A 23,423-nucleotide genomic window follows, 5' to 3' on the forward strand; every position below is an offset into this window, starting at 1 on the left:
AAAGATCACTGTAGCCTAGCCAAAGAGAGTTTTTTTTTTTTGAGGCGGAGTCTCGCTCTGTCGCCCAGGCTGGAGTGCAGTGGCGTGATCTCGGCTCACTGCAAGCTCCGCCTCCCGGGTTTTACGCCATTTCTCCTGCCTCCAGCCTCCCGAGTAGCTGGGACTGAGCGCCTGCTGCCCGGCCCCTGTTTTGTATTTTTTAGTAGGGCCGGGGTTTCCTGTGTTAGCTGGGATGAGGTCTCGATCTCCTGACGCAGTGATCACTCCGGTCTCGGCCTCCCAAAAGTGCTGAGACTCCCAAGCTTGAAACCACAGTTTTGTTTGGGGAAATATTTTTTGTTTGTTCTGGGCGATGACCAGGAGTCCGTGACGTGCTAGAGAAGGTTCACGGTGGCTTGTGAGAGGCAGCGGTTAAATTTTCAGGACTTCTGCAAACTGGTTTTTAAGCATAGCCATTATGTAAAACTAAAGCATTTAGGCTGGGAGCAGTAGCTCCTGCCTGTAATCCCTGCACTTTGGGAGACTAAAGTGAGAGGCTCGCTTGAGACCAGCCTGGGCAACAAAGCGAGACCTTGTGTCTACAAAAACATTTTAAAATTAGCTGGGCGCGGTGGCACATACCTGTAGTCCCAGCTACTGGTAAGGGTGAGGTGAGAGAATCCCTTGAATCCAGGAGTGCAAGGTTGCAGTGAGCTGTGATCACGCCACTGCACTTCAGCTTGACTGACAGATTGAGACGCTGTCTCAAAACAATAAAAAAATAAAAATAAATAAAGTATTTAAATTTACAATTCAATAAACTACATGAAAATCAAAGGCAAGAATTACTTACAACTAATCACTTCCTAGCTATTTGCTACATTTTACTGTTATCTTTGTTCCCTGGGTGGTTTACATCGATTGTGTCTGCATGGTGGAAATACCGTTTGACGGTGGCTACTACGCAGCTCTTTCCAATCACGTGGTCAGTGATGTCACATTGCCAGCTGGAAGCTGGGTGTGGAGGGAGGATTTACACCAGGGAAGATAGGCAACGTCGTCAGAGAGCTGCTTGTTAAACATCACCAGCACACCTCTGCTTGGAGCCTTTTGCTGTGGGAACTCTGTGTGAAGTAGGCAGTAATTAGAAATTCCCATGAGCCAAATAAGGCCTGGGAAAAGACTAAGACCGTATTGTCCAATACAGTAGCCACTAGCCACCTGCGGATACTTAAGTGTATTTAAACTCAAATAAATTAAATACCGTTAAAACTTCAGTTCCTCGGTTGCACTAGCCACATTTCAAGTATTCCCTAGCCACGGGTGTCTGTGTTACTGGACAGCACAACTAGAAAAGATTTCCATCATCTCCTAAAGTTCCATAGCAGAGTGCTGGCTAGAAACTAAGTGCTTTACTGCATGCAAATCATTTAGCACAGTTAGTTGCTGTTTATTATTCTTGTTCCACCGCTATTGTCTGCTGTATAGTTTTTAAAAACTTAGGCCAGGCGCAGTGGCTCATGCCTGTAATCCCAGCACTTTGGGAGGCCGAGGCGGGCAGATCACAAGATCAGAAGTTCGAGACCAACCTCGCCAACATAGTGAAACCCCGTCTCCACTAAAAATACAAAAATTCGCAAGGCATGGTGGCGCGCACACTGGTTTAGAGTGGGGACCACATTTTTTTGGTGCCATATTACACATATGACCATGACTTTGTTACACCACTACAGGAGGAAGAATAGAAGAACAATCTAGAAAACCAAAAGAGCAAGAACTTCTTGGTAAGAAGCCGAGAACAGACAACAGAAGTCATGAAGCCCAAGCGAAATCAAAGGTGCTAAATGCTCGCCCAGGAGACATCCCTTGTGCTCGCCTGGGTTTTGGAAGCTCTGAAGTCACATCACAGTACACGGGGCAGAGGCAACTTTGTCTCTACGCCAACTCAGTCCCATCAGAGAGCGAGTGCTACCCACTTCTAAATAGCAATTTCGTCATTGAAGAGAAAGGGCAAGACCACTAGAACTGTCCATCTTATTTTCATGTATATGTGTTCATTAAAGCATGAATGGTGTGGAACTCTCGCCATGCTATATGTAGTATAAAGAACAGTAGGTTTACATTCATGTCATTCCAACTTCCCAGTTCAGGAATCCCAAGGAAAGCCCTAGCACTAATGTAAATACACAACACACACACACCCTGTACCCGATACAATTGGACATTGTCCGCGTGGTTCCTTTCCCAGCCACTTCTGACTGCTGATTCTCCCCTTCACGTTACCCAATGAACATCCTTCAAGAACTCTGGGCTGCTACCCAGAAATCGTTTTACCCTTGGCTCAATCCTCTAAGCTAACCCCCTTCTACTGAGCCTTCAGTCTTGAATTTCTAAAAAAACAGAGGCCATGGCAGAATAATCTTTGGGTAACTTCAAAACGGGGCAGCCAAACCCATGAGGCAATGTCAGGAACAGAAGGATAAATGAGGTCCCAGGCAGAGAATCATACTTATCAAGGTTTTACCTGGGCATTACTAATAGGCCTCTTTAAGAGTTAGTTTCTTTGGGATTGCTATGAATGATACCCTGAATTTGGCCTGTACTAATCTGATGTTTACACGTGGACACACAACTTGCAAATCAATGAGTACGTTTCCTGAGAAGTGTCTAAGAACACCAAAAAGGGATCCGTATATTCAGTGTTTATGGAAGGAAGGAAGGAAAGAAGGAAGTGAAGAGGGAGAAGGGATGGAGGTCACACTAGTAGAATGTAACTGTGGAAAGGAGCACATCAGGCCGGGCACGGTGGCTCAGGCCTGTAACCCCAGCTACCTAGGAGACCAAGGTGGGAAGATCTCTTGAGGCCAGGAGTTTGAGACCAGCCTGGGCAGCATAGCAAGACCCATCCCTACAAAAAATTAAAAATTGTCTGGATGTAGTGGCATATGCCTGTAGTCCCAGACACTCAGGAGGCTGAGGCAGGAGGATTGCTTGAGCCCAGGAGTTCAAGGCTGCAGTCAGCCATGAGGGCACCACTGCACTCCAGCCTGGGCAACACAGCAAGACCCTGTCTTTAAGGAAAAAAAGAAAAGAAGAGCATACCAGCAGTCCTCAAATATTAACCAAAATCTTCAGCATATCAGAACCACCTGGAGGCCTTGTTAAAGCGGTTCGCTGGGCCCGTCTCCAGAGTTTCTGAGTCGTCAGTCTGGAATAGAGCCAAAGGTTTTGCATTTGTAACAATTCCCAGGTGCTGTTGCTGCTACTACTATTCCAAGGAACACACTTTGAGAACCATTGTGCTATCGCTCTGCACGCCCACCCACTCTCAGCTCCCACAAAAAAAATCAACTTCCAGAGCTATTTCGGTGGAAGTCCTGGTTCCATATCTGGTGTCAGATCTCCCCTCACGAATCAGTTGAGTCAGCATTCTAGCTCAACAACATCACATGGTTAAGATTAACGAAAATTATTCATTCAGGAAACTATCAGCCAGTTTTCATTTCTGAAGGGGCAGGAGAGTGTTATGAAAAATAACGGGCAGTTTTCAGCAGGGTCCAGATTCAGATTAAATAACTATTTTCTGTCTGTTCTGTGACCAACCACATACAAACAGACTCATCCATGCACCCTTCCCCTCCGCCTTCAGGTATATGTTTTCTGATTAAAGTTGAGAAGAATCTCAGACCAGAAAAAAAATATATCTATATTTAAATCTTACTTGAGTAGAATTGAATTACTCCTTTTGGGTGTTGAGGGGTCTATAAGATCAAAACTTTTCCATGATAATACTAAGATGTTATTGACCATTTCACTCTCCTTCTCTCAAAAGTGTATGGTGGAATTTTCCAGAAGCTATGTGATATGTGATGATGTCATCACTCTGCTGTTAGCATACAATCAATTTATTGCTATTGTTTATAAAAGAATAAATGATATTTTTAAAAAACTCTTGGTTTTTATTATAAATATGGTAAGTATTGCTAGCTATAATTTACATAACCAAAAATGCTTTATAGTTTTTTGGGGTTTTTTTGTTTTGTTTTGTTTTTGAGATGGAGTGTTGCTCTGTTGCCCAGGCTGTAGTACAGTAGCGCAATCTTGGCTCACTGCAGCCTCTGCCTGCTGGGTTCAAGTGGTTCTCCTGCCTCAGCCTCCCAAGTAGCTGGGACTACAGGCACCCACCACCAAGCCTGGCTAGTTTTTGTATTTTTAGTAGAGATGGAATTTCACCATGTTGGCCAGGCTGGTCTTGAACTCCTCACCTCAAGTGATCCACCCACCTTGGCCTCCCAAAGTGGTGGGATTACAGGCGTGAGCCACAGCACCCAGCCTGGTATCCTCCATAGTTTTTAATAGTTTTAAATAACATGCAAAGGTCCTGTCAAATGGCCAACAAGCATATCAACATCACTGGTCATTTCAGAAATGCAAATCAAAACCACAATGAGATACTACTTCATACACATTAAGATGACTTTAAGAAAAAGACTAGGAATGCTCACAGATGGCTGGTGGCAATGTCAAAAGGTGCAGCCACTGTGCAAAACAGAGTCTGTTTTGGCAGTTCCTCAAAAAGCTAAGCATAAATTTGTCCTAGGACCCAATTCTATTCCTAGGTACACACCCAAACAACACAAAAACATGTGTCTAAACACAAACTACGACTGTTTATAACAGCATTATTCACATTCACCAAGAGGTAGAAACACCCAAATACCCAACAACAAATGAATGGATAAAGACCAGGCGTGGTGGCTCACACCTGTAATCCCAGCACTTTGGGAGGCCAAGGTGGGCAGATCACTTGAGGCCAGGAGTTGGAGATCAGCCTGGCCAACATGGTGAATCCTCATCTCTACTGTCTCTACTAAAAATACAAAAAATTAGCTGGGCATGGTGGCACGCATCTGTAATCCCAACTGTATGGGAGGCTGAGGCATGAGAATCCCTTGAACCTGGGAGGCAGGTGTTGCAGTGAGCTGAGATGGTACCACTGCACTCCAGCCTGGGTGACCAAGGGACTCTTCCCTCCAAAAAAAAAAAAAAAAAAAAGAATGGCTAAGCAAATCATAGTATATCCCTACCAGTGGAGTATTAGCCACAGGAAGGGATGAAGTATTAATCCATGCTGCCATTTAGATGAACCTCAAAAACATTATGCTGAGTGAAGGAAGCCAGACATAAAAGGTCACTACAGTATGACTCATTTTATATGAAATATCTAGAATAGGCAACTCCGTGGAGACAGAAAGGAGATAAGTGTTGGCCAAGGGGATTTTTCTGGGGTGGTAAAAAAGTGTTGAAACTAGAGAGAGGAGGTAGTTGCACAACGTGTTGAACACATGACAGCCACTGGATTGTATACTTTATCATGGTTAATTGTGTGTTATGTGAATTTCACCTCGACTTCCTAAAAAGGAGATCCCAAGACCAAAATATTTGAATATTGCTTATCTTATTCAAGATTCTCAAAGAAGGGTCCTCAGCCCAGAAGGATCCTCCTGAAGTCTTTACGGTGACTTTAGTATTCTATTAAGTGAGTTATCAGGAGACCCTGAATTGTTGTTTTCAAAAACTAAAATTAGCATATTACTAAAGTTTATGGAAGACTCCAATTTGGTATTCTATCAAGAACGTAAAATTTGCATAGCTCCCAGGAAAGGCTGCTGTTCCTGATGCATCACCAGAACCGTCGTGAACTGGTTTTAGTTTTTACTCACTGGTATTCCTTCAGCTAAATGATGAATTCCTGCCAGTGATTTTCATGGAGGGGTTGTGTTGGCTGACTGCCAATGTGCATAATCAATTAATTTGCTGTGGGTTGAAAACCTGAACAAACTGAAAGTCAATAACTCTTCTTAGGTCTGTAGAAGTAACAGTACAGGGTAGCTCACTGTCCTCAATATGGGAGAGGCAGACGGGCTGATACAAGGAAATCACAACTTCCCCGAGCAGAAGCCCAGGAACAAACCTTGCTGGAGGCTCAGTGTGGACACTTCTGAGAGACGAAAATTTCAGGGGAGCAGCCCAGTCACAAGGGGTCCCCACTTTCATGACCTTTCCCTCCAGGAACTCAATGAGGTCTTCACAGTGAAGATGGGAGAAAAACTTCCTTGTGCTTTTGACAGGAGAAAGAGAAAAGGTAGTGTTGCGTGTGTCCATGTGAAGAGAGTCCACCAACAGGCTTTGTGTGAGCAACAAGGCTGTTTATTTCACCTGGGTGCAGACAGGCTGAGTCTGAAAAAGGAGTCAGCAAAGGGTGGTGGGATTATCATTAGTTCTTATAGGTTTGGGATAGGCGTGCAAAGTACATTCTCAAGGGCAAGGAGAATATTACAAAGTACCTTCTTAAGGGCAGGGAAGAACATATTGTATCAGTTAGGGTGGAGCAGGAACAAATCACAGTGGTGGAATGTCATCAGTTAAGGCTATTTTCACTTCTTTTGTGGATCTTCAATTGCTTCAGGCCATCTGGATGTATACCTGCCGGTCATGGGGGATATGATGGCTTAACTTGGGCTCAGAGGCCTGACAGGTACCATTTTGAAATATGCCAGAGCATTCAGTTCTTGTCCAACAAGGCCTGCCCTCAAGGAAAGTATTTTCCTCACTATCTTAAATTTTACCATAGTCTAACCAACCTGAATTTTACCAGTGTCTAACCAACCTGAAAGAAGGGAAATAACCAACTCTAGCCTCTCTGCCCTTCTTGTCTCATCTAAGGGAGGAGGGGAATGAAAAGCACTTGTGAAGATCATAGCCCAGGGATACAGGCTTGCTGAAGACTGAGCCTAATCATAAGACTATGGAATGAAAAAAAAAAAAAAAGACTATGGAATGGTTCCCCACCCCCTGCACCTTACCACTACATGAATGGGGTTGTTGTGTGTCACAGGGGACTACAGCTGAAACAACTGCATGTTTCAGTCCCTCTTTAAGAAGCAGTCTCTAGGGAAGCCCAAAGATGAGAGGGGAGACAAAAACAAAGACACTAGAGGGAATTTGATCCTCTGACATCTACAGCTACAGCAAATAGTAAACACAGCCTAACTCCTAATCAGATAAACATAAAGCCTCACACTAAAGGCCATTTACCTTGGTTCCTTTTATGTTATACATCAGGTCCAGCTTTCAACAAGAAATTACAAGGCATGCTAAATGGCAAAAAAACACAGATTAAAGAGGCAAAGCAAGCATTGTAAGCAGACTCAGATACTACCATGTTGGAATTATCAGACTGGGAATTTAAAACAACTACGAAAATAAACCATTATGACAGAGATTTCTATGGTCCTGTAGATCCATTCTTCCCTTCCACCATCAGTAATAAAATCCCCAAGTTTTAACCCAACACATTTCTCCCCCTAGCTAAAGATGATATTTTCTAGCCTCCCTTGCAGCTAAGTGTGGTCATGTGACTAAACTGGGACAATGAGATATAAACCAAAAAGTATCTGAGACAGGTCTTAATCCATTTAGAGGTTTATTTTGCCAAGATTAAAGACCATGACCTGTGACACAGCCTCAGAGTTCCTGAGAACATGTGCCCAAGGTGGTTGAGTTACAGCTGGGTTTGATATTAATACATTTTAAAGGGACAGAAATTATAGGCAAAGACATAAAGCAATACATGTAAGGTATACATTGGTTCAGCCAAGAGAGGTGGGACATGTCAAAGTGGGAGGCTTCCAGGTCATGGTTGATTCAAAAGTTTTCCGACTGGCAATTGGTTGAAAGAGTTAAGCTAAGGCTGAGGAGTTGAAGTCAGTAAAAAGAAATGCTTGAGTTAAGATAAGGGGGGTGGGGTTGTGGAAGATAATGTCCTTGTCATGTACATGAAGCCTCCAGATAGCAGGCTTCAGAGAGAATAGATAGCACATATTTCTTATTGGACCTTTACAGATGTCAAACTCTCTGGAAAAGACCCATTAGGAGAAAGGAGATTCCTCCAGTATGAAAATTAAGAGACAGCTTTGCAGGGTCACTTCAAAATATGTCAAAAAATATTTTGGGATAAAATAATTTTATTTCCTTCTTGGCCTGTTATATGTCATGTGATGCTATACCAGAGTCAAGTTGGGATTGGGTATCTTACTGCTAAAGGGTCTGTTTCTTCAGTCTTATGATCTCTGTTTTAATGTAATGCTGGTCAGTGATGCCTGAATTCCAAAGGGAAGGATTACAATCAGGTGAGTCAACCCCCCACTTCTTGTCATGACTTGAACTAGTTTTTCAGTTTCTTGGGGATCCCCTTGGACAAGAAGGGGCCCATTCAGTCAGTTGGAGGCTTAGAATTTTATGTTTGGTTTACAGAGATATGAGCAGAAGTGACATGTGACACCCAGGGTGTGCCCTTGAAGAGAACACGCACACCCTCCTTCATCTCCTCTCACTGGTGGCTGTGTGCTCTTGCTCTCGTGAGCTAGAATCACTTGGAGGACAGAAGCCACACATGAAGCCTGAGAGGGAAAGAAAATCAAAGGAGGCTAGGAGTCTGACCCATGAGGTGTCCCACCATCTGTGCACACACTCGGACTGCATGTGAGACAGAAATAACCCTCTCATTTGCTGTGATTTTTGTCCTTGTTAGGGCAGCAGCCTAACTGTATCAATCACCCACAGTCCTACTGAAATGACACCCTTGGCTATTGTTTGGATATGGTTTTGTTACCAGAAAGGGGTCCCGATCCAGATCGCAAGAGAGTTCTTGGATCTCACACAAGAAAGAATTCAGGACGAGTCTGTAGCGTAAAGTGAAAGCAAGTATATTAGGAAAGTAAAGGAATAAAATAATGGCTACTCCACAGACAGAGCAGTTCTGAGGGCTGCTGGCTACCCATTTTTATGGTTATTTCTTGATGATATACTAAACAAGGGGTGGATTATTCATGCCTCCCCTTTTGAGACCATATAGGGTAACTTCCTGATGTTGCCATAGTATTTGTAAACTGTCATGGTAGCAGTGAGGATGACGAGAAGTCACTCTTGTCTCTATCTTGGTTTTGGTGGGTTTTAGCTGGCTTCTTTACTGCAATCTGTTTTATCAGGAAGGTCTTTATGACCTGTATCTTGCACCAACCTCCTGTCTCATCCTGTGACTTAGAATGCCTTAACCGTGTGGGAATGCAGCCCAGTAGGTCTCAGCCTTAGTTTATCTAGCCCCTATTCAAGATGGAGTTGCTCTGGTTCAAATGTCTCTAACAGTTGTTTATCCCAACCGAATCTCATGTAGGAATGTGATTCCCAGTGTTGGAGGTGGACCTAATAAGAGATGTTTGTGTAATGAGGGTGGATCCTTCATAAATAGATGATTGTCCTCCCTGAGTGAGAGTGGTGAGTGAGTTCTCATTCTATTCATTCCCATGAGAGCTGGTTGTTAAAAAGAGCCTGGCATCTCCCCCAACCCTTTCTTCCTCTCTTGCCATATGACCTCTGCACACACCAGCCCCCCTTCACCTCCCATCACAAGGAGAAGCAGCCTAAGACCTTTCCCAGTGGAGATGCCCAATCTAGAACTTTCCAGACACCAGAACTGTGAGCCAAATAAAACGTTTTCTTTATAAATGACTCCGTCTCCAACTGGGTGTGGTGGCGCGCACCTGTAATCCCAGCTACTTGGGAGGCTGAGGCAGGAGAACCACTTGAACCCGGGAGTCAGGGTTGCAATGAGCAGAGATCGTGCCACTGCACTCCAGCCTGGCCACAGAGTGAGACTCCGTCGAAAGAAAAGAAAGAAAGGAGGAAAGAAAGCAAGAAAGCAAGAAGGAAAGAAAGCAAGAAGGAAAGAAAGCAAGAAAGCAAGAAATCAAGAAAACAAGAAAGCAAGAAAGCAAGAAAGAAAGAGAAAGAAAAAGAAAGGAAGAAAAGAAAGAAAGACTCAGTGTCAGGTATTCTCAGGTTACAGCAACACCAAAATTCTGTTTGTGTAGTCATATTAGTATCAAAATCTTTTCAAGGGAAAATGGACTCAAGAATCAACATTCAACATGACAGCAGACTTTCAAGTAAATACATGTTTTCTGTTCCATAAATATTATCTGAAAAAAAATTCTCTACAGGAGGTAAACAAGTAGATAAGAAAAAATAGCATTGGTTCTCTTTATTAATTTGAATACTCCCCTACTCTTCTTCAGAAAATCACCGCACTCGGTCTCCAACACCCCTGAAGGCTTTCTGAAATGTTGGCTCATGTGGAGGTGTTCCTTTCGCCTGATGTATTCTGGCTAAGTCAGAAACCACAAAGAGAAAGCTGCTGAAATTTTAAAAACTTCTCCCTGTTATTTCCATTTCTCCTCTTAAAGAGTGCAATGCGAAACATATGTCCTCTTCTTCTACGATATCAATGAACATACCTTCAGAGCTAGCCTACTGATATGAGGGTAAGGATGAGAAGAAATCTTGTTATCTCAGGGCAATAGGATTATCAAGCACTGTATCAGCAAATGCATCACTTAAGACTGAGTTGTAAATACAGCCATGCACTGCATAACAATGTATTAGTCAACAACAGACTGCATCTACACGACAGTGGTTCCATAAGATTACAATACTATATTTTACCATACCTTTTCCATGTTCAGACACACAAATATGGCCAGGTGCAGTGGTTCACGCCTGTAATCCCAGCACTTTGGGAGGCTAAGGTGGGCAGATCATCTGAGGTCAGAAGTTCAAGACCAGCCTGACCAACATGGCAAAACCCCATCTCTACTAAAAATACAAAGTTAGCTGGGTGTGGTGGTGCATGCCTGTAATCCCAGCTACTCGGGAGGTTGAGGCAGGAGAATCGCTTGAACCCAGGAGGCGGAGGTTGCAGTGAGCCGAGATTGCACCATTGCACTCCAGCCTGGGTAACAGAGCGAGACTCTCTCTCAAAACAAACAAACAAACAAAAAGATACACAAATATATACCATTGTATCACAATCGCCGCAGTATTCAGTATAGTAACCTGCTTTAGAGGTTTGTAGCTAGGGGAGATAGGCTACCGCAGCCCTGGTGTGTAGTAGGCTCTGCCGTCTAGGTTTGTGCAAGTTCACTCTGTGATGTTTGCACAACAACAAAATCACCTAACAGTGCATTTCTCAGAAAGTATCCCCATCGTTAAGTGACTCGTGACTGTAATAGAAAATCAAAACCCACTGTCTCTCAGAACTGTGTACCCTCCAGTGGTGCTTCCTGCATGACTCAGTAACTTTATCAAGAACCTGGTTATGGGTATTTTTTCTTCTCTCTTTTCTGTCTCCAGTGATGTCAAGTTTATCCAAAGACCAGCTTAGCCTCGTGATAGCCAACAGTTTGTCGCTACTCCAGAATTAATATCAGATGATCACATCTAGAAATAAGAAAAGAAATAAGGTTCCCCCTTTGGCGCTTCCAGCAAATGTCTTCTCCAGTCTTGTTGACTCAAACTAGGTCTCATATCTACTGCTGCACTGTGACCAGAAGATGTGAGATGATTCTGATTTCGTCAGGCCCAAGCCACAGACCCCACTCCTAGAACCAGTAATAAAGAGAAGATCTTAAAAGCAGCCAGAGAAAAATGAACCATTGCAGAGAAATATAATAAGGATGACAGCCAGGCCTGGTGGCTCACGCCTATAATCCCAGCACTTTGGAAGGTCGAGGCAGGCGGATCACTTGAGGTCAGGAGTTGAGACCAGCCTGGCCAACACGGTGAAACCCTGTCTCTACTAAAAATACAAAAATGAGACAAGCATAGTGGTGCATCCCTGTAATCCCAGCTACTCGGAAGACTGAGGCAGGAGAATCACTTGAACCCAAGAGGTGCAGGTTGCAGTGAGCCAAGATCGCACCACTGCACTCCAGCCTTGGTGACAGAGTGAGACTCTGTCTCAAAATAAATAAAAATAAATAAATAAAGGCAGCAGATTTCTCTCTGGTAACAGTGTAAGTGGAGCAATATCTTTAAACTACAGAAAGCGAAAACTGTCAACCTAAAATTCTATATCCAGGGAAAATAGCCTTCAAAAATGAAGATGAAATAAGTATTTTTGGACATATAAAAGTTGAAAGACTTCATAACCCGCAGGCTTACATGGCAAGAAATATTAAAGGCCTCAGCTAAAATTTCACTGGGTTGAATAACATCTCCCCAAAATTCCCGTCTACTTGGAACCTGCAAATGTGGCCTTGTTTGAAAACAGAATGTTTGGAAATGTAACAAAGTTAAGATGAAGTCATACCAGATTAGGGTGGACCTTAAACCAATATGACTGGTGTCCTCATAAGAAGAGGGAAATTTGGACGCGGACCCACACAGAGGGAAGACAGCCAGGTGAAGACAGAGTCAGAGATTGGAGGTTATTATTTTTTTTTTTTTTTTGAGACAGAGTCTCACTCTGTCACCGAGGCTGGAGTACAGTGGCATCATCTCAGCTCACTGCAGCCTCTGCCTCCCGGGTTCAAGAGATTCTTGTGCCTCAGTCGCCCAGGTAGCTGGGATTCCATGTATGTGCCACCACACCTGGCTAATTTTTGTATTTTTTTGTTAGTAGAGACAGGTTTTTGCCATGTTTCTCAGGCCAGTCTCAGACTCCTGGTCTCAAGTTATCCACTTGCCTCGGCCTCCCAAAGTGCTGGGATTACAGACGTGCACCCAGCTGGAGAGACTGAAGTTTGATACCACGAGCTGAGGAACACCAAGGACTGTCAGCAATAATCAGGTTAGGAAGAGGCAAGGAAGGGGCTTCTGCTGGAGCCTTCAGAGAGAGCACAGTCCTGCTGATGCCTTGAGTTCAGACTTCCAGCTTCTAGAACTATGAGAGAATGCATTTCTGCTGCTTTAAGCCACCCAGTTTGTGGTACTTCGTGACCGCAGCCCTAGGGAGCTAACACAGAAGTCTTCAAGCAGAAGAAGAAGAGAATCGTACAAGTTGGAAATACAGATCTATGGAAAGGAAGAAAGCACAGGAAATGGTAACCACATGGTAAGAAAGCAATAGATAAAAGGGAGAAATGGAAGTATACTATTTTCAAGTCCTTGTACTATGTGTGACTGTGATAATATCTGTTGAAGGTAGACAGTGGTAAGTTAGATGTGTACTGAAAACCCTGAGGCAACCACTAAAACAACACAATGAAAAGTTATAGTAATAAACCAACAAAAGGCAGTAAAAGGGAAAGATTTAAAATTCACTTCAATAGAACGCAGACGGGAGAGAAAGGGTAACAGAGAACAGACGGGATGAAAGGTTTTTTTGTTTGTTTGTTTTAAGCAAGATGATAGATTGAAACCGAACCATATCAATAATCCTCTTTTTTTTTTGAGATGGAGCCTCGCTCTATTACTCAGGTTGGAGTGCAGTGGTGGGCTCTCAGCTCACTGCAACCTCCGCCTCCTGGGTTCATGCAATTCTCCTGCCTCAGCCTCCCATATAGCTGGGATTACAGGCATGCACCACCACGCTCAGCTAATTTTTGTATCTTTGTAGAGACGAGGTTTCACCATGTTGGTCAGGCTGGTCTTGAACTCCCAACCTCAAGTAATCTGCCCACCTCCCAAAGTGATGGGATTACAGGCATGAGCCACCATGCCCGGCAATAACCACTTTAAATGTAAATTGTCTACACATTCCGATCAAAAGACAAAGATTATAAGAGTGGATTTTAAAAGCAAGAATAAACTATATCCATACATAAGAAATAAAAAATTGAAAGCAAAAAGATTAGAAACACTTAGCACAAGAAAGCTGGAGTGGTGCTACTAATATCAGATTAACAAATTTGAGAGTAACGAATATAACCAAGGACAAAGAAAGTCATTTCATAATGCTAAAAGGATCAATTCATCAGGAGGCCAGAGCAACCCTAATACTAGGATTGTTTGGATTGCTTTGTACTTCATACTAGAGCTTCAAAATACATGAAGCGAAAACTAATTGAACTGCAAAAGTAAATAGTCAAATCTGTGACTACAGTGGGAGATTTCAATACGTTTCTGTCACTCTCAGAAACAGGTTGAACAAGTAGACAGAAAAACCAATAAAATATGGAGGACTTAAACAACATTATCAAGCATTTGACTTAATTGAAATGTATAGAACCATTACCAAACAAAGACTGAAGAAACATTCTTTTAAAATGCATAAGGAACATTTATCACCACAGGCTGTTTACTGGGATGCATTTTTTTTAAGCCTCCACCTCACACCCTTTAGGGTGGCTACTATCAAAAAGAAAACAGAGAATAACAAGTGTTGACAAGGATATGAAGCAATTGGAACTCTGGTGCATGGCTGGTGGGATTGTAAAACGGAGCAGTTGCTGTGGAAAACAGTATGTTAGATGCTAAAAAAAAAAAAATAGAATTATAATATGATCCCGCAATTCCACTTCTGGGTATATACCCAAAAGTACTGGAAACAGGGTCTCAAAGAGTTTATAGCAATATTATTCCCAATGGTCCAAAGGTGGCAGCAACCCAGGTGTCCATCAACAGATGAAAGAATAAACGAAGTGTGGTACATACACATGATGGAATATCATTCAGCCTTGAAAAGGAAGGAAATGTTAACACGGGCTACAGCACAGATGAACCTCGAGGACACTAGGCTCAGTGAAATAAGCCAGACATGAAAGGACAAACACTGTTTGATTGCATTTATCTGAGCTCCTTCGAGTAGGCAAATTCACCAAGACAGAAAGTGGAATGGTCACTGCCACAGGCTGGGGGAAGAGGAAAGAGGAGTTATGGTTTTGTTTTGTTTCTTTTTTTCTTTGGAGACAGAGTCTCACTCTGTTGCCCAGATTGGAGTGTAGAGGTGTGATCTTGGCTCACTGTAACCTCCGCCTCCTGGCTTCAAGCAATTCTCCTGCCTCAGATTCCCGAGTAGCTGGGACTACAGGCCCACACCCCCACGCCTGGCTAATTTTTTTGTATTTTCGTAGAGATGGGGTTTCACCGTGCTGCCCAGGTTGGTCTCAAACTTCTGAGCTCAGGTCATCCACCCATCTTGGCCTCCCAAAGTGCTGGGATTACTGGCATGAGCTACCACACCTGGCCAGAGTTAATGTTTAATGGGAACAAAGTTTCAGTTTTGCAAGACTAAAAAGTTCTGGAGAAGGATACTGGTGATGGTTGCGCAAGGTGATTGTACTTAATGCTGCAGAATTGTACACCTGAGAATGGTTAAGATGGTGAATTTTATATTATGTGCTTTTTGCCACTATATATATATAAAATATATATTTATTTTTATAAAAAATAAAAATATATTTTTATACATATTTTATATATATATATATATACTGCTTGACTCCGTTTATATAAATTTCTAGAAAATCCCAACTGCCCTATAGTGACAGAAAGCAGATCAAAGACCGTCAGGGGAAGAAGACAAAGGAGCATTATCTTGATTGTGGTTTTATGGGCGTGTACTTATGCCAAAACTTACCAAATTGTGTACTTTGAATATGTGCAGTTTTTTAACGTTCACTAAACCCCCAATGAAACCCTTTCTCAAAAGTTACCTGTTTGAAATTCCTAGCCAGGTTCTGTTTTTTGGACTGGCCCCTGAGTGAATCTCTCCTGGCCTCACCAGCCTGCAGGTCCAGATGAAACTGTGCTCTTGGTAATAACCTGTACATACACACAAACATGATCTCCTTCAGAGCCTGCAGACTCAGGTGAGGCCATATTCTTGATAATAGCCTGTAAATCGCACACACACACACACACACACACTCTCTCTCACACACACACTCTCTCTCTCTCTTTCTCTCTCGCTCTCCTTCAGAGCCTGCAGGTTCAGGTGAGACTGCGCTCTTGGTGATCACACACACACACACACACACACACACACTCACACACCCTCTCTCTCTCTCTCTCCTTCAGAGCCTGCAGGTTCAGGTGAGACTGCACTCTTGGTGATAATACACACACACACACACACACACACACACAGAGTCTCCTTCAGATATTTTTAGGAGTCCTCGGCATCCTGCCAGGCAGCCTTTCTGGGCTCCACCTATGGGAGGGGAACATGCTCCTCCTTCCCATTATATGTCATATTTTATCACCTGGGCACTAAGACAAATTAACTGTGTCCTAGAGTCTCATAGAATCCTTCGTGAATCCTGCATCCCCAGCTTCTGCCCCCAGCTTTGCTTTCCACAAGGTTTTGACACAGACCCACGGAAGAATCTCCGAGACGGGTACCAGGACATCCTCTGCGTTCCTCCCTATTCTTCTCCCCCAGCCTCACTCCTCTAAAAATGCAACTAGAGTCACGGGTCCTGCCCCATAGGTTTCCCAGAGGTGCCCAGATCAATCCGAATTCTAGGGGTGAACGCAGGTGGTCGGAAACCGTCCACATGCCTCACCATAGGATGTAACACCATCTGTTAAGGCCTCTGAACTCTAGGCTCTTTATGTGTTCATTTTACAAATATTTAGCACTACCCCTTAAGGAAAACCTAGAAACAAGAGGCTCCATTGCTGTTGGGACAAAATGATGTGTAAAGTGTTACAGTGTGGCAGAGTTCCCACACGAAGGCTCCAGACTGTGTGCTCTGTTCCCATGCAACACCTCCAGGCAGACTTGTGAGAACAAAGTCACCAGGTGCTGCTCTACCGGAACACTCTGCCAGGAACACTCCACCAGGTGCAAAGCCGAAAAGGTGAGGGAGCAGGAGACAGGCAGGAGAACTGGTTTCCTTCCCACCCACGCCGCTCTCTGCTGTCACTGTGACGGAAGAGAAAAGGAAAAGAGAGATGGTGAAGTCTGTGCCCCAAGTCTCTGCTTTTTGCTGCTTCGCAATTTGTGGAGGAAGCATAGGTTTTAATACGCAGAATCCATTACAGTGTGATACCCCAAAAACTAGGACAGTCAGGCTGCATTTTGGAAGCAGCAGCCAGGAGTACAAGTCCTGCCCATGGGAAAGAGGAAAAGCAGAAGAAAGCTTGACAGCAGTCTGAGTTTCCCTCAGGCAAATGTGGCCTGAACGAGATCCAAATGTCCCCACGTGTCCAACCGGTGAGGGATGGCGAGCTGAGAGCCTGAGCAGGCACACCTCGCGGGGAATTAACAAGGGAGGGGCCTGGGCTCCCCATCGATCCCCTGCAGACCCGCAGGCAGCTGGGGCCAGAGCTGCAGGCAGGTAAGGCTGCCAGGAACGGAATAGGCACCCGGGATCTACAGGTGCCACCCACTGGGAATCCTTAGCACCTGCAGACACCAGGGACAGAAATTGAGGGAGACCTGCCCGCCTCCCATGTGTGGCCCATCATAACCATGCCAGGCCCCCTCCCCAGAGGGCTCCCCGGCTGCGGACCCCTAACAGGAGCTCTCCAGGGAAGAGGAGAATGAAATCCTAAGGAGGTTTTTGAACCAAACTCTGACTGAATTAATAATTCACCTGACAAATTACTGAAGTAGACAAAGGGAAAGACACAGAGTGGATAGGGTTCAATCAAGAGCCCCTGGCAGATCAGGGGTTTGGAAGGGGAAATGACGTGTGGGGACTCTCAAATATGCGTCTCCCCCCAGGTCCTGCAAGGACCGTCTGCCCACTCTACCCAGAAGAATCAAATGGCATCTTCGCTCCACGGACCACAACTTTGGGGTGCACAGGCTTTTCTTTCCTCTTCTCCAATAGATTCCCTGCCCAGAAATGTCTCAGGGTTAATCATTTTATTTTTTAATTTCTATTTTAGATTTGGGGGTGCATGTGCAGGTGTGTTACATGATTATATTGCATGATGCTGAGGTTTGGACTTCTCATAAGGACAGTTAGTCATTTAAAATTAATAAACCAGCCAGGCACGGTGGCTCATGCCTGTAATCCCAGCATTTTGGGAGGCCAAGCTGGGAAGATCATTTGAGATCAGGAGTTCGAGATCAACCTGGCCAACATGGCAAAACCCTATCTCTAATAAAAATACAAAACTTAGCTGGCGTGATGGTTCATGCCTGTCATCCCAGCTACTCGGGAGGCTGAGGCAGGAGAATCGCTGGAACCTGGGAGGCAGAGCTTGCAGTGAACTGAGATTGCACCACTGCATTCCAGCCTGGGCAACAGAGACGCTGTCAAAAAAAAAAAAAAAGAATTCTAAGGGCTAGCCATCAAACCTGACACTTGATATGCTAGAGGGACATTAGCAACCATTCTCTCTGGAGAAAGCAACCTGGCTGAGAGGATTATTGATTGTTTTGCTTCAAAATCCTATTTTAAATATGCCCCTACTAGATGACCCGGCCATGCTTCTCCTAGAAAAGTTCCAGATAAATTAAAACGTATATATATATATATGTGTACACACACACAAATATTTGTACAAAAGTGTTCATCACAGCTTTATTTATTATTGCCAAAAACAGGAAACAACCCAAATATCCATCAACAAATTATATGTTCATCTTTTTTTTTTTTTTAAAGACACTATTTCACTCTGTTGCCCAGGCTGGAGTGTAGTGACACAATGTCAGCTCACTGCAATCTCCACCTCCTAGGTTCAAGCAATTATTCTGCCTCAGCCTCCTGAGTAGCTGGGACTACAGGCATGTGCCACCATGCCCAGCTAATTTTTGTATTTTTTTTTTTTTCAGTAGAGATGGGATTTCACGATGTTGACAGGACTGGTCTCGAACTCCTTACCTCAAGTGATCCACCTGCTTTGGCCTCCCAAAGTGCTGGGATTACAGGCGCGAGCCACCGCACCTGGCCCAAATTATATATTAATCTAATGGAAGGCTATTCCACAACCAAAGGGACAAGTTATGAACGCACACAACAGGCAGAAGTGCAAAACAAAATGCTGAGTAAAGAGTCCAGACGAGAGATCATGTACCACACGATTCTGTTTCTATGACTTTCGAGTAGGCAAACTCGTCTGTGGCAGAAGAAATCAGAACCATGTTTGCCAGGGACAGAGGATAGTGTAGGAATTGACTGGAAAGGGACGCCAGGGATATTTCTGAGGAAAAGGAACTATCCTATGACTTGATAGAGGAAAAAGTGTTTGCATTTGTCAAAACTCATGTAAAGCGGATCTTAATTTAAAATGTCAATGCTAGTTGAGTATCAGAAGTATTTCATTAAATCTACGATGCTATAAATTATAAGATTCACCATGCTTTTATTTTTAGTCCTAAGAAATAAAGGGGAAAAGAGCATCACCACTAAAACTGCGACACACTGTAGGCTGTAAGACACACCTGATTTAGAAATGCTAAATGTGAGGGTTAACATATGTTTTCGAATCAATGATCTTTAAGAGTTTAGTCCTTTCTTTGTGTTTCTCTATAACAAACCTAAACTCATCACTCCCCACAAAACAGGTAGGTGCCCCAGGCCAGCAGAAAAGACTGAGATCTCAGGAAGACAAAAAAGAAAAGCACATTAATTATTTTCTAAGTATAATTCTTATAAAACAGGGATATCGGCCCACAGTTCTTAATTAACTTGTCTAAGTTCAAAGTCTGTCACTAATTACTGAACTAAATTTTCATCTGATTACTAAAGAGACAAGGATACTCTTCAGCCCTGACTTTAGTGCAAAACTGTTCTCTTTACAGCAAACTGAAATCTGCGTTTATTACATTTAGCTTCTGCTTGTGGAAATCTGTTTAGCAAGCTGCCCTTCTAGAATACAAGTCTCTAGATTATAATGGTTGGTGAACAGTGGAAAGAAATAAGTCTTTGAACTCAAAATTTATTTTTTCCCCTTATTTCGCAGTGTGTCTGGGAAGGTGGAATCTACATTGACTTAATCCTAGGTCCCAGTCTCCTCTCTGTCAGGATGGATATTGCTGGTTACCGTAAAACACAGCTTCTTATTCCCATTGTGAGTACTGGTCCCTTCGTTATGCAAATGTGCAGCAGTGAAGCCGCTCTGCCGCTGAGGAAAGCGAGTAACAAGACCTTTAACCAATGGAAAGACCACCCTTCCAGAACTGACCTTTCAGCTTGCAGAGCTTCTCAGTCGGCAGTAAGTAAATTTCCAAAGGCACTTCCTGCGAAGAGGGAATCTGATACCCAGACCCCTTCCTTTGTGAGGCTCAATGTGTGTGGAACTTCTCTAATACATGAAGACGATCCCAATGAGGGGTGCTGATGGAAAAAGACATCACAAGTTACAATACACTGTGAGGTCACAAGCAATCTGTATTGGTGATCCAGGCCCAAAGCCAGGTCTTGAATATTTCTGGGAATGGCTAGAACTAGCACAGCACATAAATAAGTCTGTTCTAGTAAACATGCACTGAGAGTTGTTTCTATAAGTATCCAGCCAAGGGGATAAAAACCTTTCTACGGGCCAAGTGCAGTAGCTCATGTCTGTAATCCCTGCACTTTGGGAGGCAAAGGGGGGCAGATCACCTGAGGTCAGGAGTTCGAGACCAGCGTGGCCAATGTGGTGAAACCCTGTCTCTATTAAAAATACAAAAATCAGCTGGGCATGGTGGTACATGCCTATAATCCTGGATACTTGGGAGACTAAGGCAGAAGAATCGCTTGAACCCGGGAGGCAGAGGTTGCAGTGAGCCAAGATCACGCCACTACGCTTCAGCCTGGGCAGAGCAAGACTCTGTTTAAAAAACAAACACCTTTCTATGTATTTCAAACAGAAGGGGATTTAATACAAGCAATTGGTTACAAAAGTTTTGGAGTTTTTAGCAGAGCAAAAGGTGGGATTACCTACAGATCAGTGTCTAAAGGAAGTCCCTACTGCCCCTAGAGTTTGAGTTACAAAAGGTACTATTACCCAGAGCCTATGAGCACATACTTGCTGCTATGGCTGCTGTTACAGCCACCTCTGGTACCAGGGAAGTGGTGTTCCTACTGATGTTGAGGAGCCTAGAACTCTACGATCCTTCTAAATTTGCTGCCAGGAGAAAAATGGCTTGTGGATTCTTCCTACTTACAATTTTGTGTTATTGAGCAAAATCACCTGGACTTAGCTGGCAAGAGAGATTAGGAAATGTAGTTTTCAGGCTTCTACACTGAGCAGTAACAGAGAGTATATGGAAGGACTACTATGGGACTTAATACCAACACTCAATATCTGGCACAGGAAGAATGGTTGAATGTGAGCGAACTTGAGTGAAGCTTCATTGAATTCTTGGAGAGGAAATCCATCACTACAGTAATGACAGAGATATATCAGGCCACGCCAAAATTATTTTCAACAGTGACGCTAGGCAGGGCGTGGTGGCTCACACCTGTAATCCCAGCACTTTGGGAAGCTGAGGCAGGAGGATCACGAGGTCAGGAGATCGAGATCATCTTGGCTAACACGGTGAAACTCCGTCTCTACTAAAAATACAAAAAAAATTAGCCGGGCGTGGTGGAGGGCACCTGTAGTCCCAGCTACTCGGGAGGCTGAGGCAGGAGAATGGCGTGAACCCGGGAGGGGGAGCTTGCAGTGAGCCAAGATTGCGCCACCGCACTCCAGCCTGGGCGACACAGCGAGACTCCATCTCAATAAAAAAATAAATAAAAAACAAAAACCGTGACACTAGTATATGGTAATATCAGAAACAATAGAAGTAGTAGACTAATTAATGTCTCAAATTCTCTGCCTCTGGTGTTGGTCAGATATGGTTGGAATGGCCACAGAATTTGATATTCTATGAATATCAAATTATTTTTTTGACCTTTCTGTGGAAAGTGATCTTACAAAATCATTGTTGGCTGGGTGTGGTGGCTCACACCTGTAATCCCAGCACTTTGGGAGGCCAAAGTGGGCAGATTATTTTTGGTCAGGAGTTGGAGACCAGCCTGGCCAACATGACAAAATCCCATTTCTATTAAAAATACAAAAAAAGAAAAAGAGAAAGAAAAATTAGTTGTGCATAGTGGCTCATGCCTGTAGTCCCAACTACTTAGGAGGCTGAGGCACAAGAATCGCTTGAATCCAGGAGGCAGAGGTTACAGTGAGCCAAGATCATGCCATTGCACTCCAGCCTCAGCAACAGAGCAAGACTCTGTCTAAAAAAATAAAATAAAATAAAATAATAATAATAATAAATGCAGCTAAAAACATTATGGAAGTATGTTAGACGATTAATTTTAATACATTATTTTTCTAAATTCTGTAATGATTGTGTTATTTGCAAACTTTTAAAAATATGTAATTTGTTGTGTTTTATGTTATTATTCTTTCACTTTTCTACCTATAAAAAGAGAGAAAGGTTATGGCCCAATCTGCTTTCAATGACCATTAGGACCCCAAACTGCTTTCTGTCCATTCTTTAACTCATTTTATTTTTAATTTGTGTTTTATGTCATTTGAGAAAATAGTCTGGGATTGGTAAGTGGCACTGGTGTTCATTAAAAAGTCTGGCTACAGGGTTGTGCGTTTTAATGCTTGTTTCAAAACAAGCTATTAGTATCCTCAATTTTCTCTATTAATTTTGTTTTAATTTCATTGGCTTCTGCTATTTATTATTTGTTTCATTCTGCTTACTTTCAGTTTAATTTGCTTTTCTTTTTATATTTTCTTTAGGTAGAAGCTGAGATCATTGAATTGAGATTTTTCTATTTCTGTAATATAGGCATTTAATACTATAAATTTCCCTCTAAGCACTGCTTTGGCTGCATCCCTCGGATTAAATAATGCATTTTCATCCCATTTGGTTAAAAAAGATTTCTATCTTGTGATTTCTTCCTTGACCTGTGGATTATTTGAAAATATTTTGTTGAATTTTCAAATATTTGAGAATTTTCTAGATAACATTCTATTAATGATTTTCATTTTAATTATGTTGTGTAGATAATATACTTTATATGATATGAATCCTTTTATGTTTATTGAGGCCCAGAATAGAATCTATTTTCAATGGTTCAGAAAGGGATCTCTCTTGGTGAATGTTCCATGTGTGTTTGTAAACAATGTGTATTCTCTCTGCTGTTGTTGGATGGACTGTCTTGAAAGTGTTTTCAATCTTTTGTATTCTTCCTGATTTTTTTTTCATCTACTTGTTCTATCAGTTACTGAGAGAGGAGTGTTGGACCACACTTCAACAATAATTACAGATTTTTAAAAATGTCTCCTTTTAGTTCTATCAGTTTTTGCTTAATGTGTTTTGAAGCTCTATTCTTAAGTACATTCACATATAAGATTGTAATGTCTTCTTGATTAATTTACCTTGTTAGTATGTGATGTCCTTCTTTATCCCTGGTAATATTATTTATCCTGAAGTCCACTTTGTCTGATATTAATATAGCTATTTTGGGTTTCTTTTTATTAGTGTTAGCATGGTATTTTTTTTCATTGTTTTACTTTTAACCTAGCTGTGTCTTTATATTTATAATGGGATTGTTGTAGAAAGAATATAGTTGGGTCCTGCTTTTGGAAATCCAATCTGATAATTCATCTAATTTCTGGAGCTGTTTAAAACATGTATATTTAGTTTAATTATTGATATGATCAAATTTAAATCTGTCATCATGCTATGTGTTTTCTATTGGTCCCATCTA

General features: G+C 42.8%; 1 protein-coding gene and 1 long non-coding RNA gene across 6 annotated transcripts in view; one reads left to right on the forward strand and one right to left on the reverse strand.

Annotated features, from left to right (window-relative positions):
* The window catches only part of IL2RA (interleukin 2 receptor subunit alpha), a 52,838-nt gene extending 48,916 nt beyond the window's left edge, over positions 1 to 3,922 (forward strand). For 3 of the 4 annotated variants that reach the window (XM_021943019.2, XM_021943018.2, XM_021943020.2), the window contains one exon: positions 1,713 to 2,058. In XM_021943019.2, coding sequence (XP_021798711.1) covers positions 1,713 to 2,002 — 290 coding nt within the window. In that variant the 3' untranslated portion in view covers positions 2,003 to 2,058. Of the gene's footprint in view, positions 1 to 1,712 lie in introns of all 4 variants that reach the window. The other variant, XM_003903362.5, reaches the window with a different exon arrangement.
* On the reverse strand, positions 706 to 20,337 carry LOC110744070. 2 transcript variants are annotated; one of them, XR_002524165.2, is made up of 4 exons: positions 19,903 to 20,337; positions 16,562 to 16,687; positions 15,474 to 15,582; positions 706 to 739 (listed from the first exon to the last, which is right to left on the reverse strand). It is a non-coding gene; the product is annotated as an uncharacterized LOC110744070 (long non-coding RNA). The 2 variants fall into 2 exon arrangements; XR_002524164.2 differs by lacking the exon at positions 706 to 739 and adding an exon at positions 10,807 to 11,316.
* Between the last annotated feature and the right edge of the window lie 3,086 nt (positions 20,338 to 23,423).

The sequence above is a fragment of the Papio anubis genome, chromosome 11 (assembly GCF_008728515.1).
Source record: "Papio anubis isolate 15944 chromosome 11, Panubis1.0, whole genome shotgun sequence".
In the NCBI taxonomy this organism is placed as follows: Eukaryota; Metazoa; Chordata; class Mammalia; order Primates; family Cercopithecidae; genus Papio; species Papio anubis.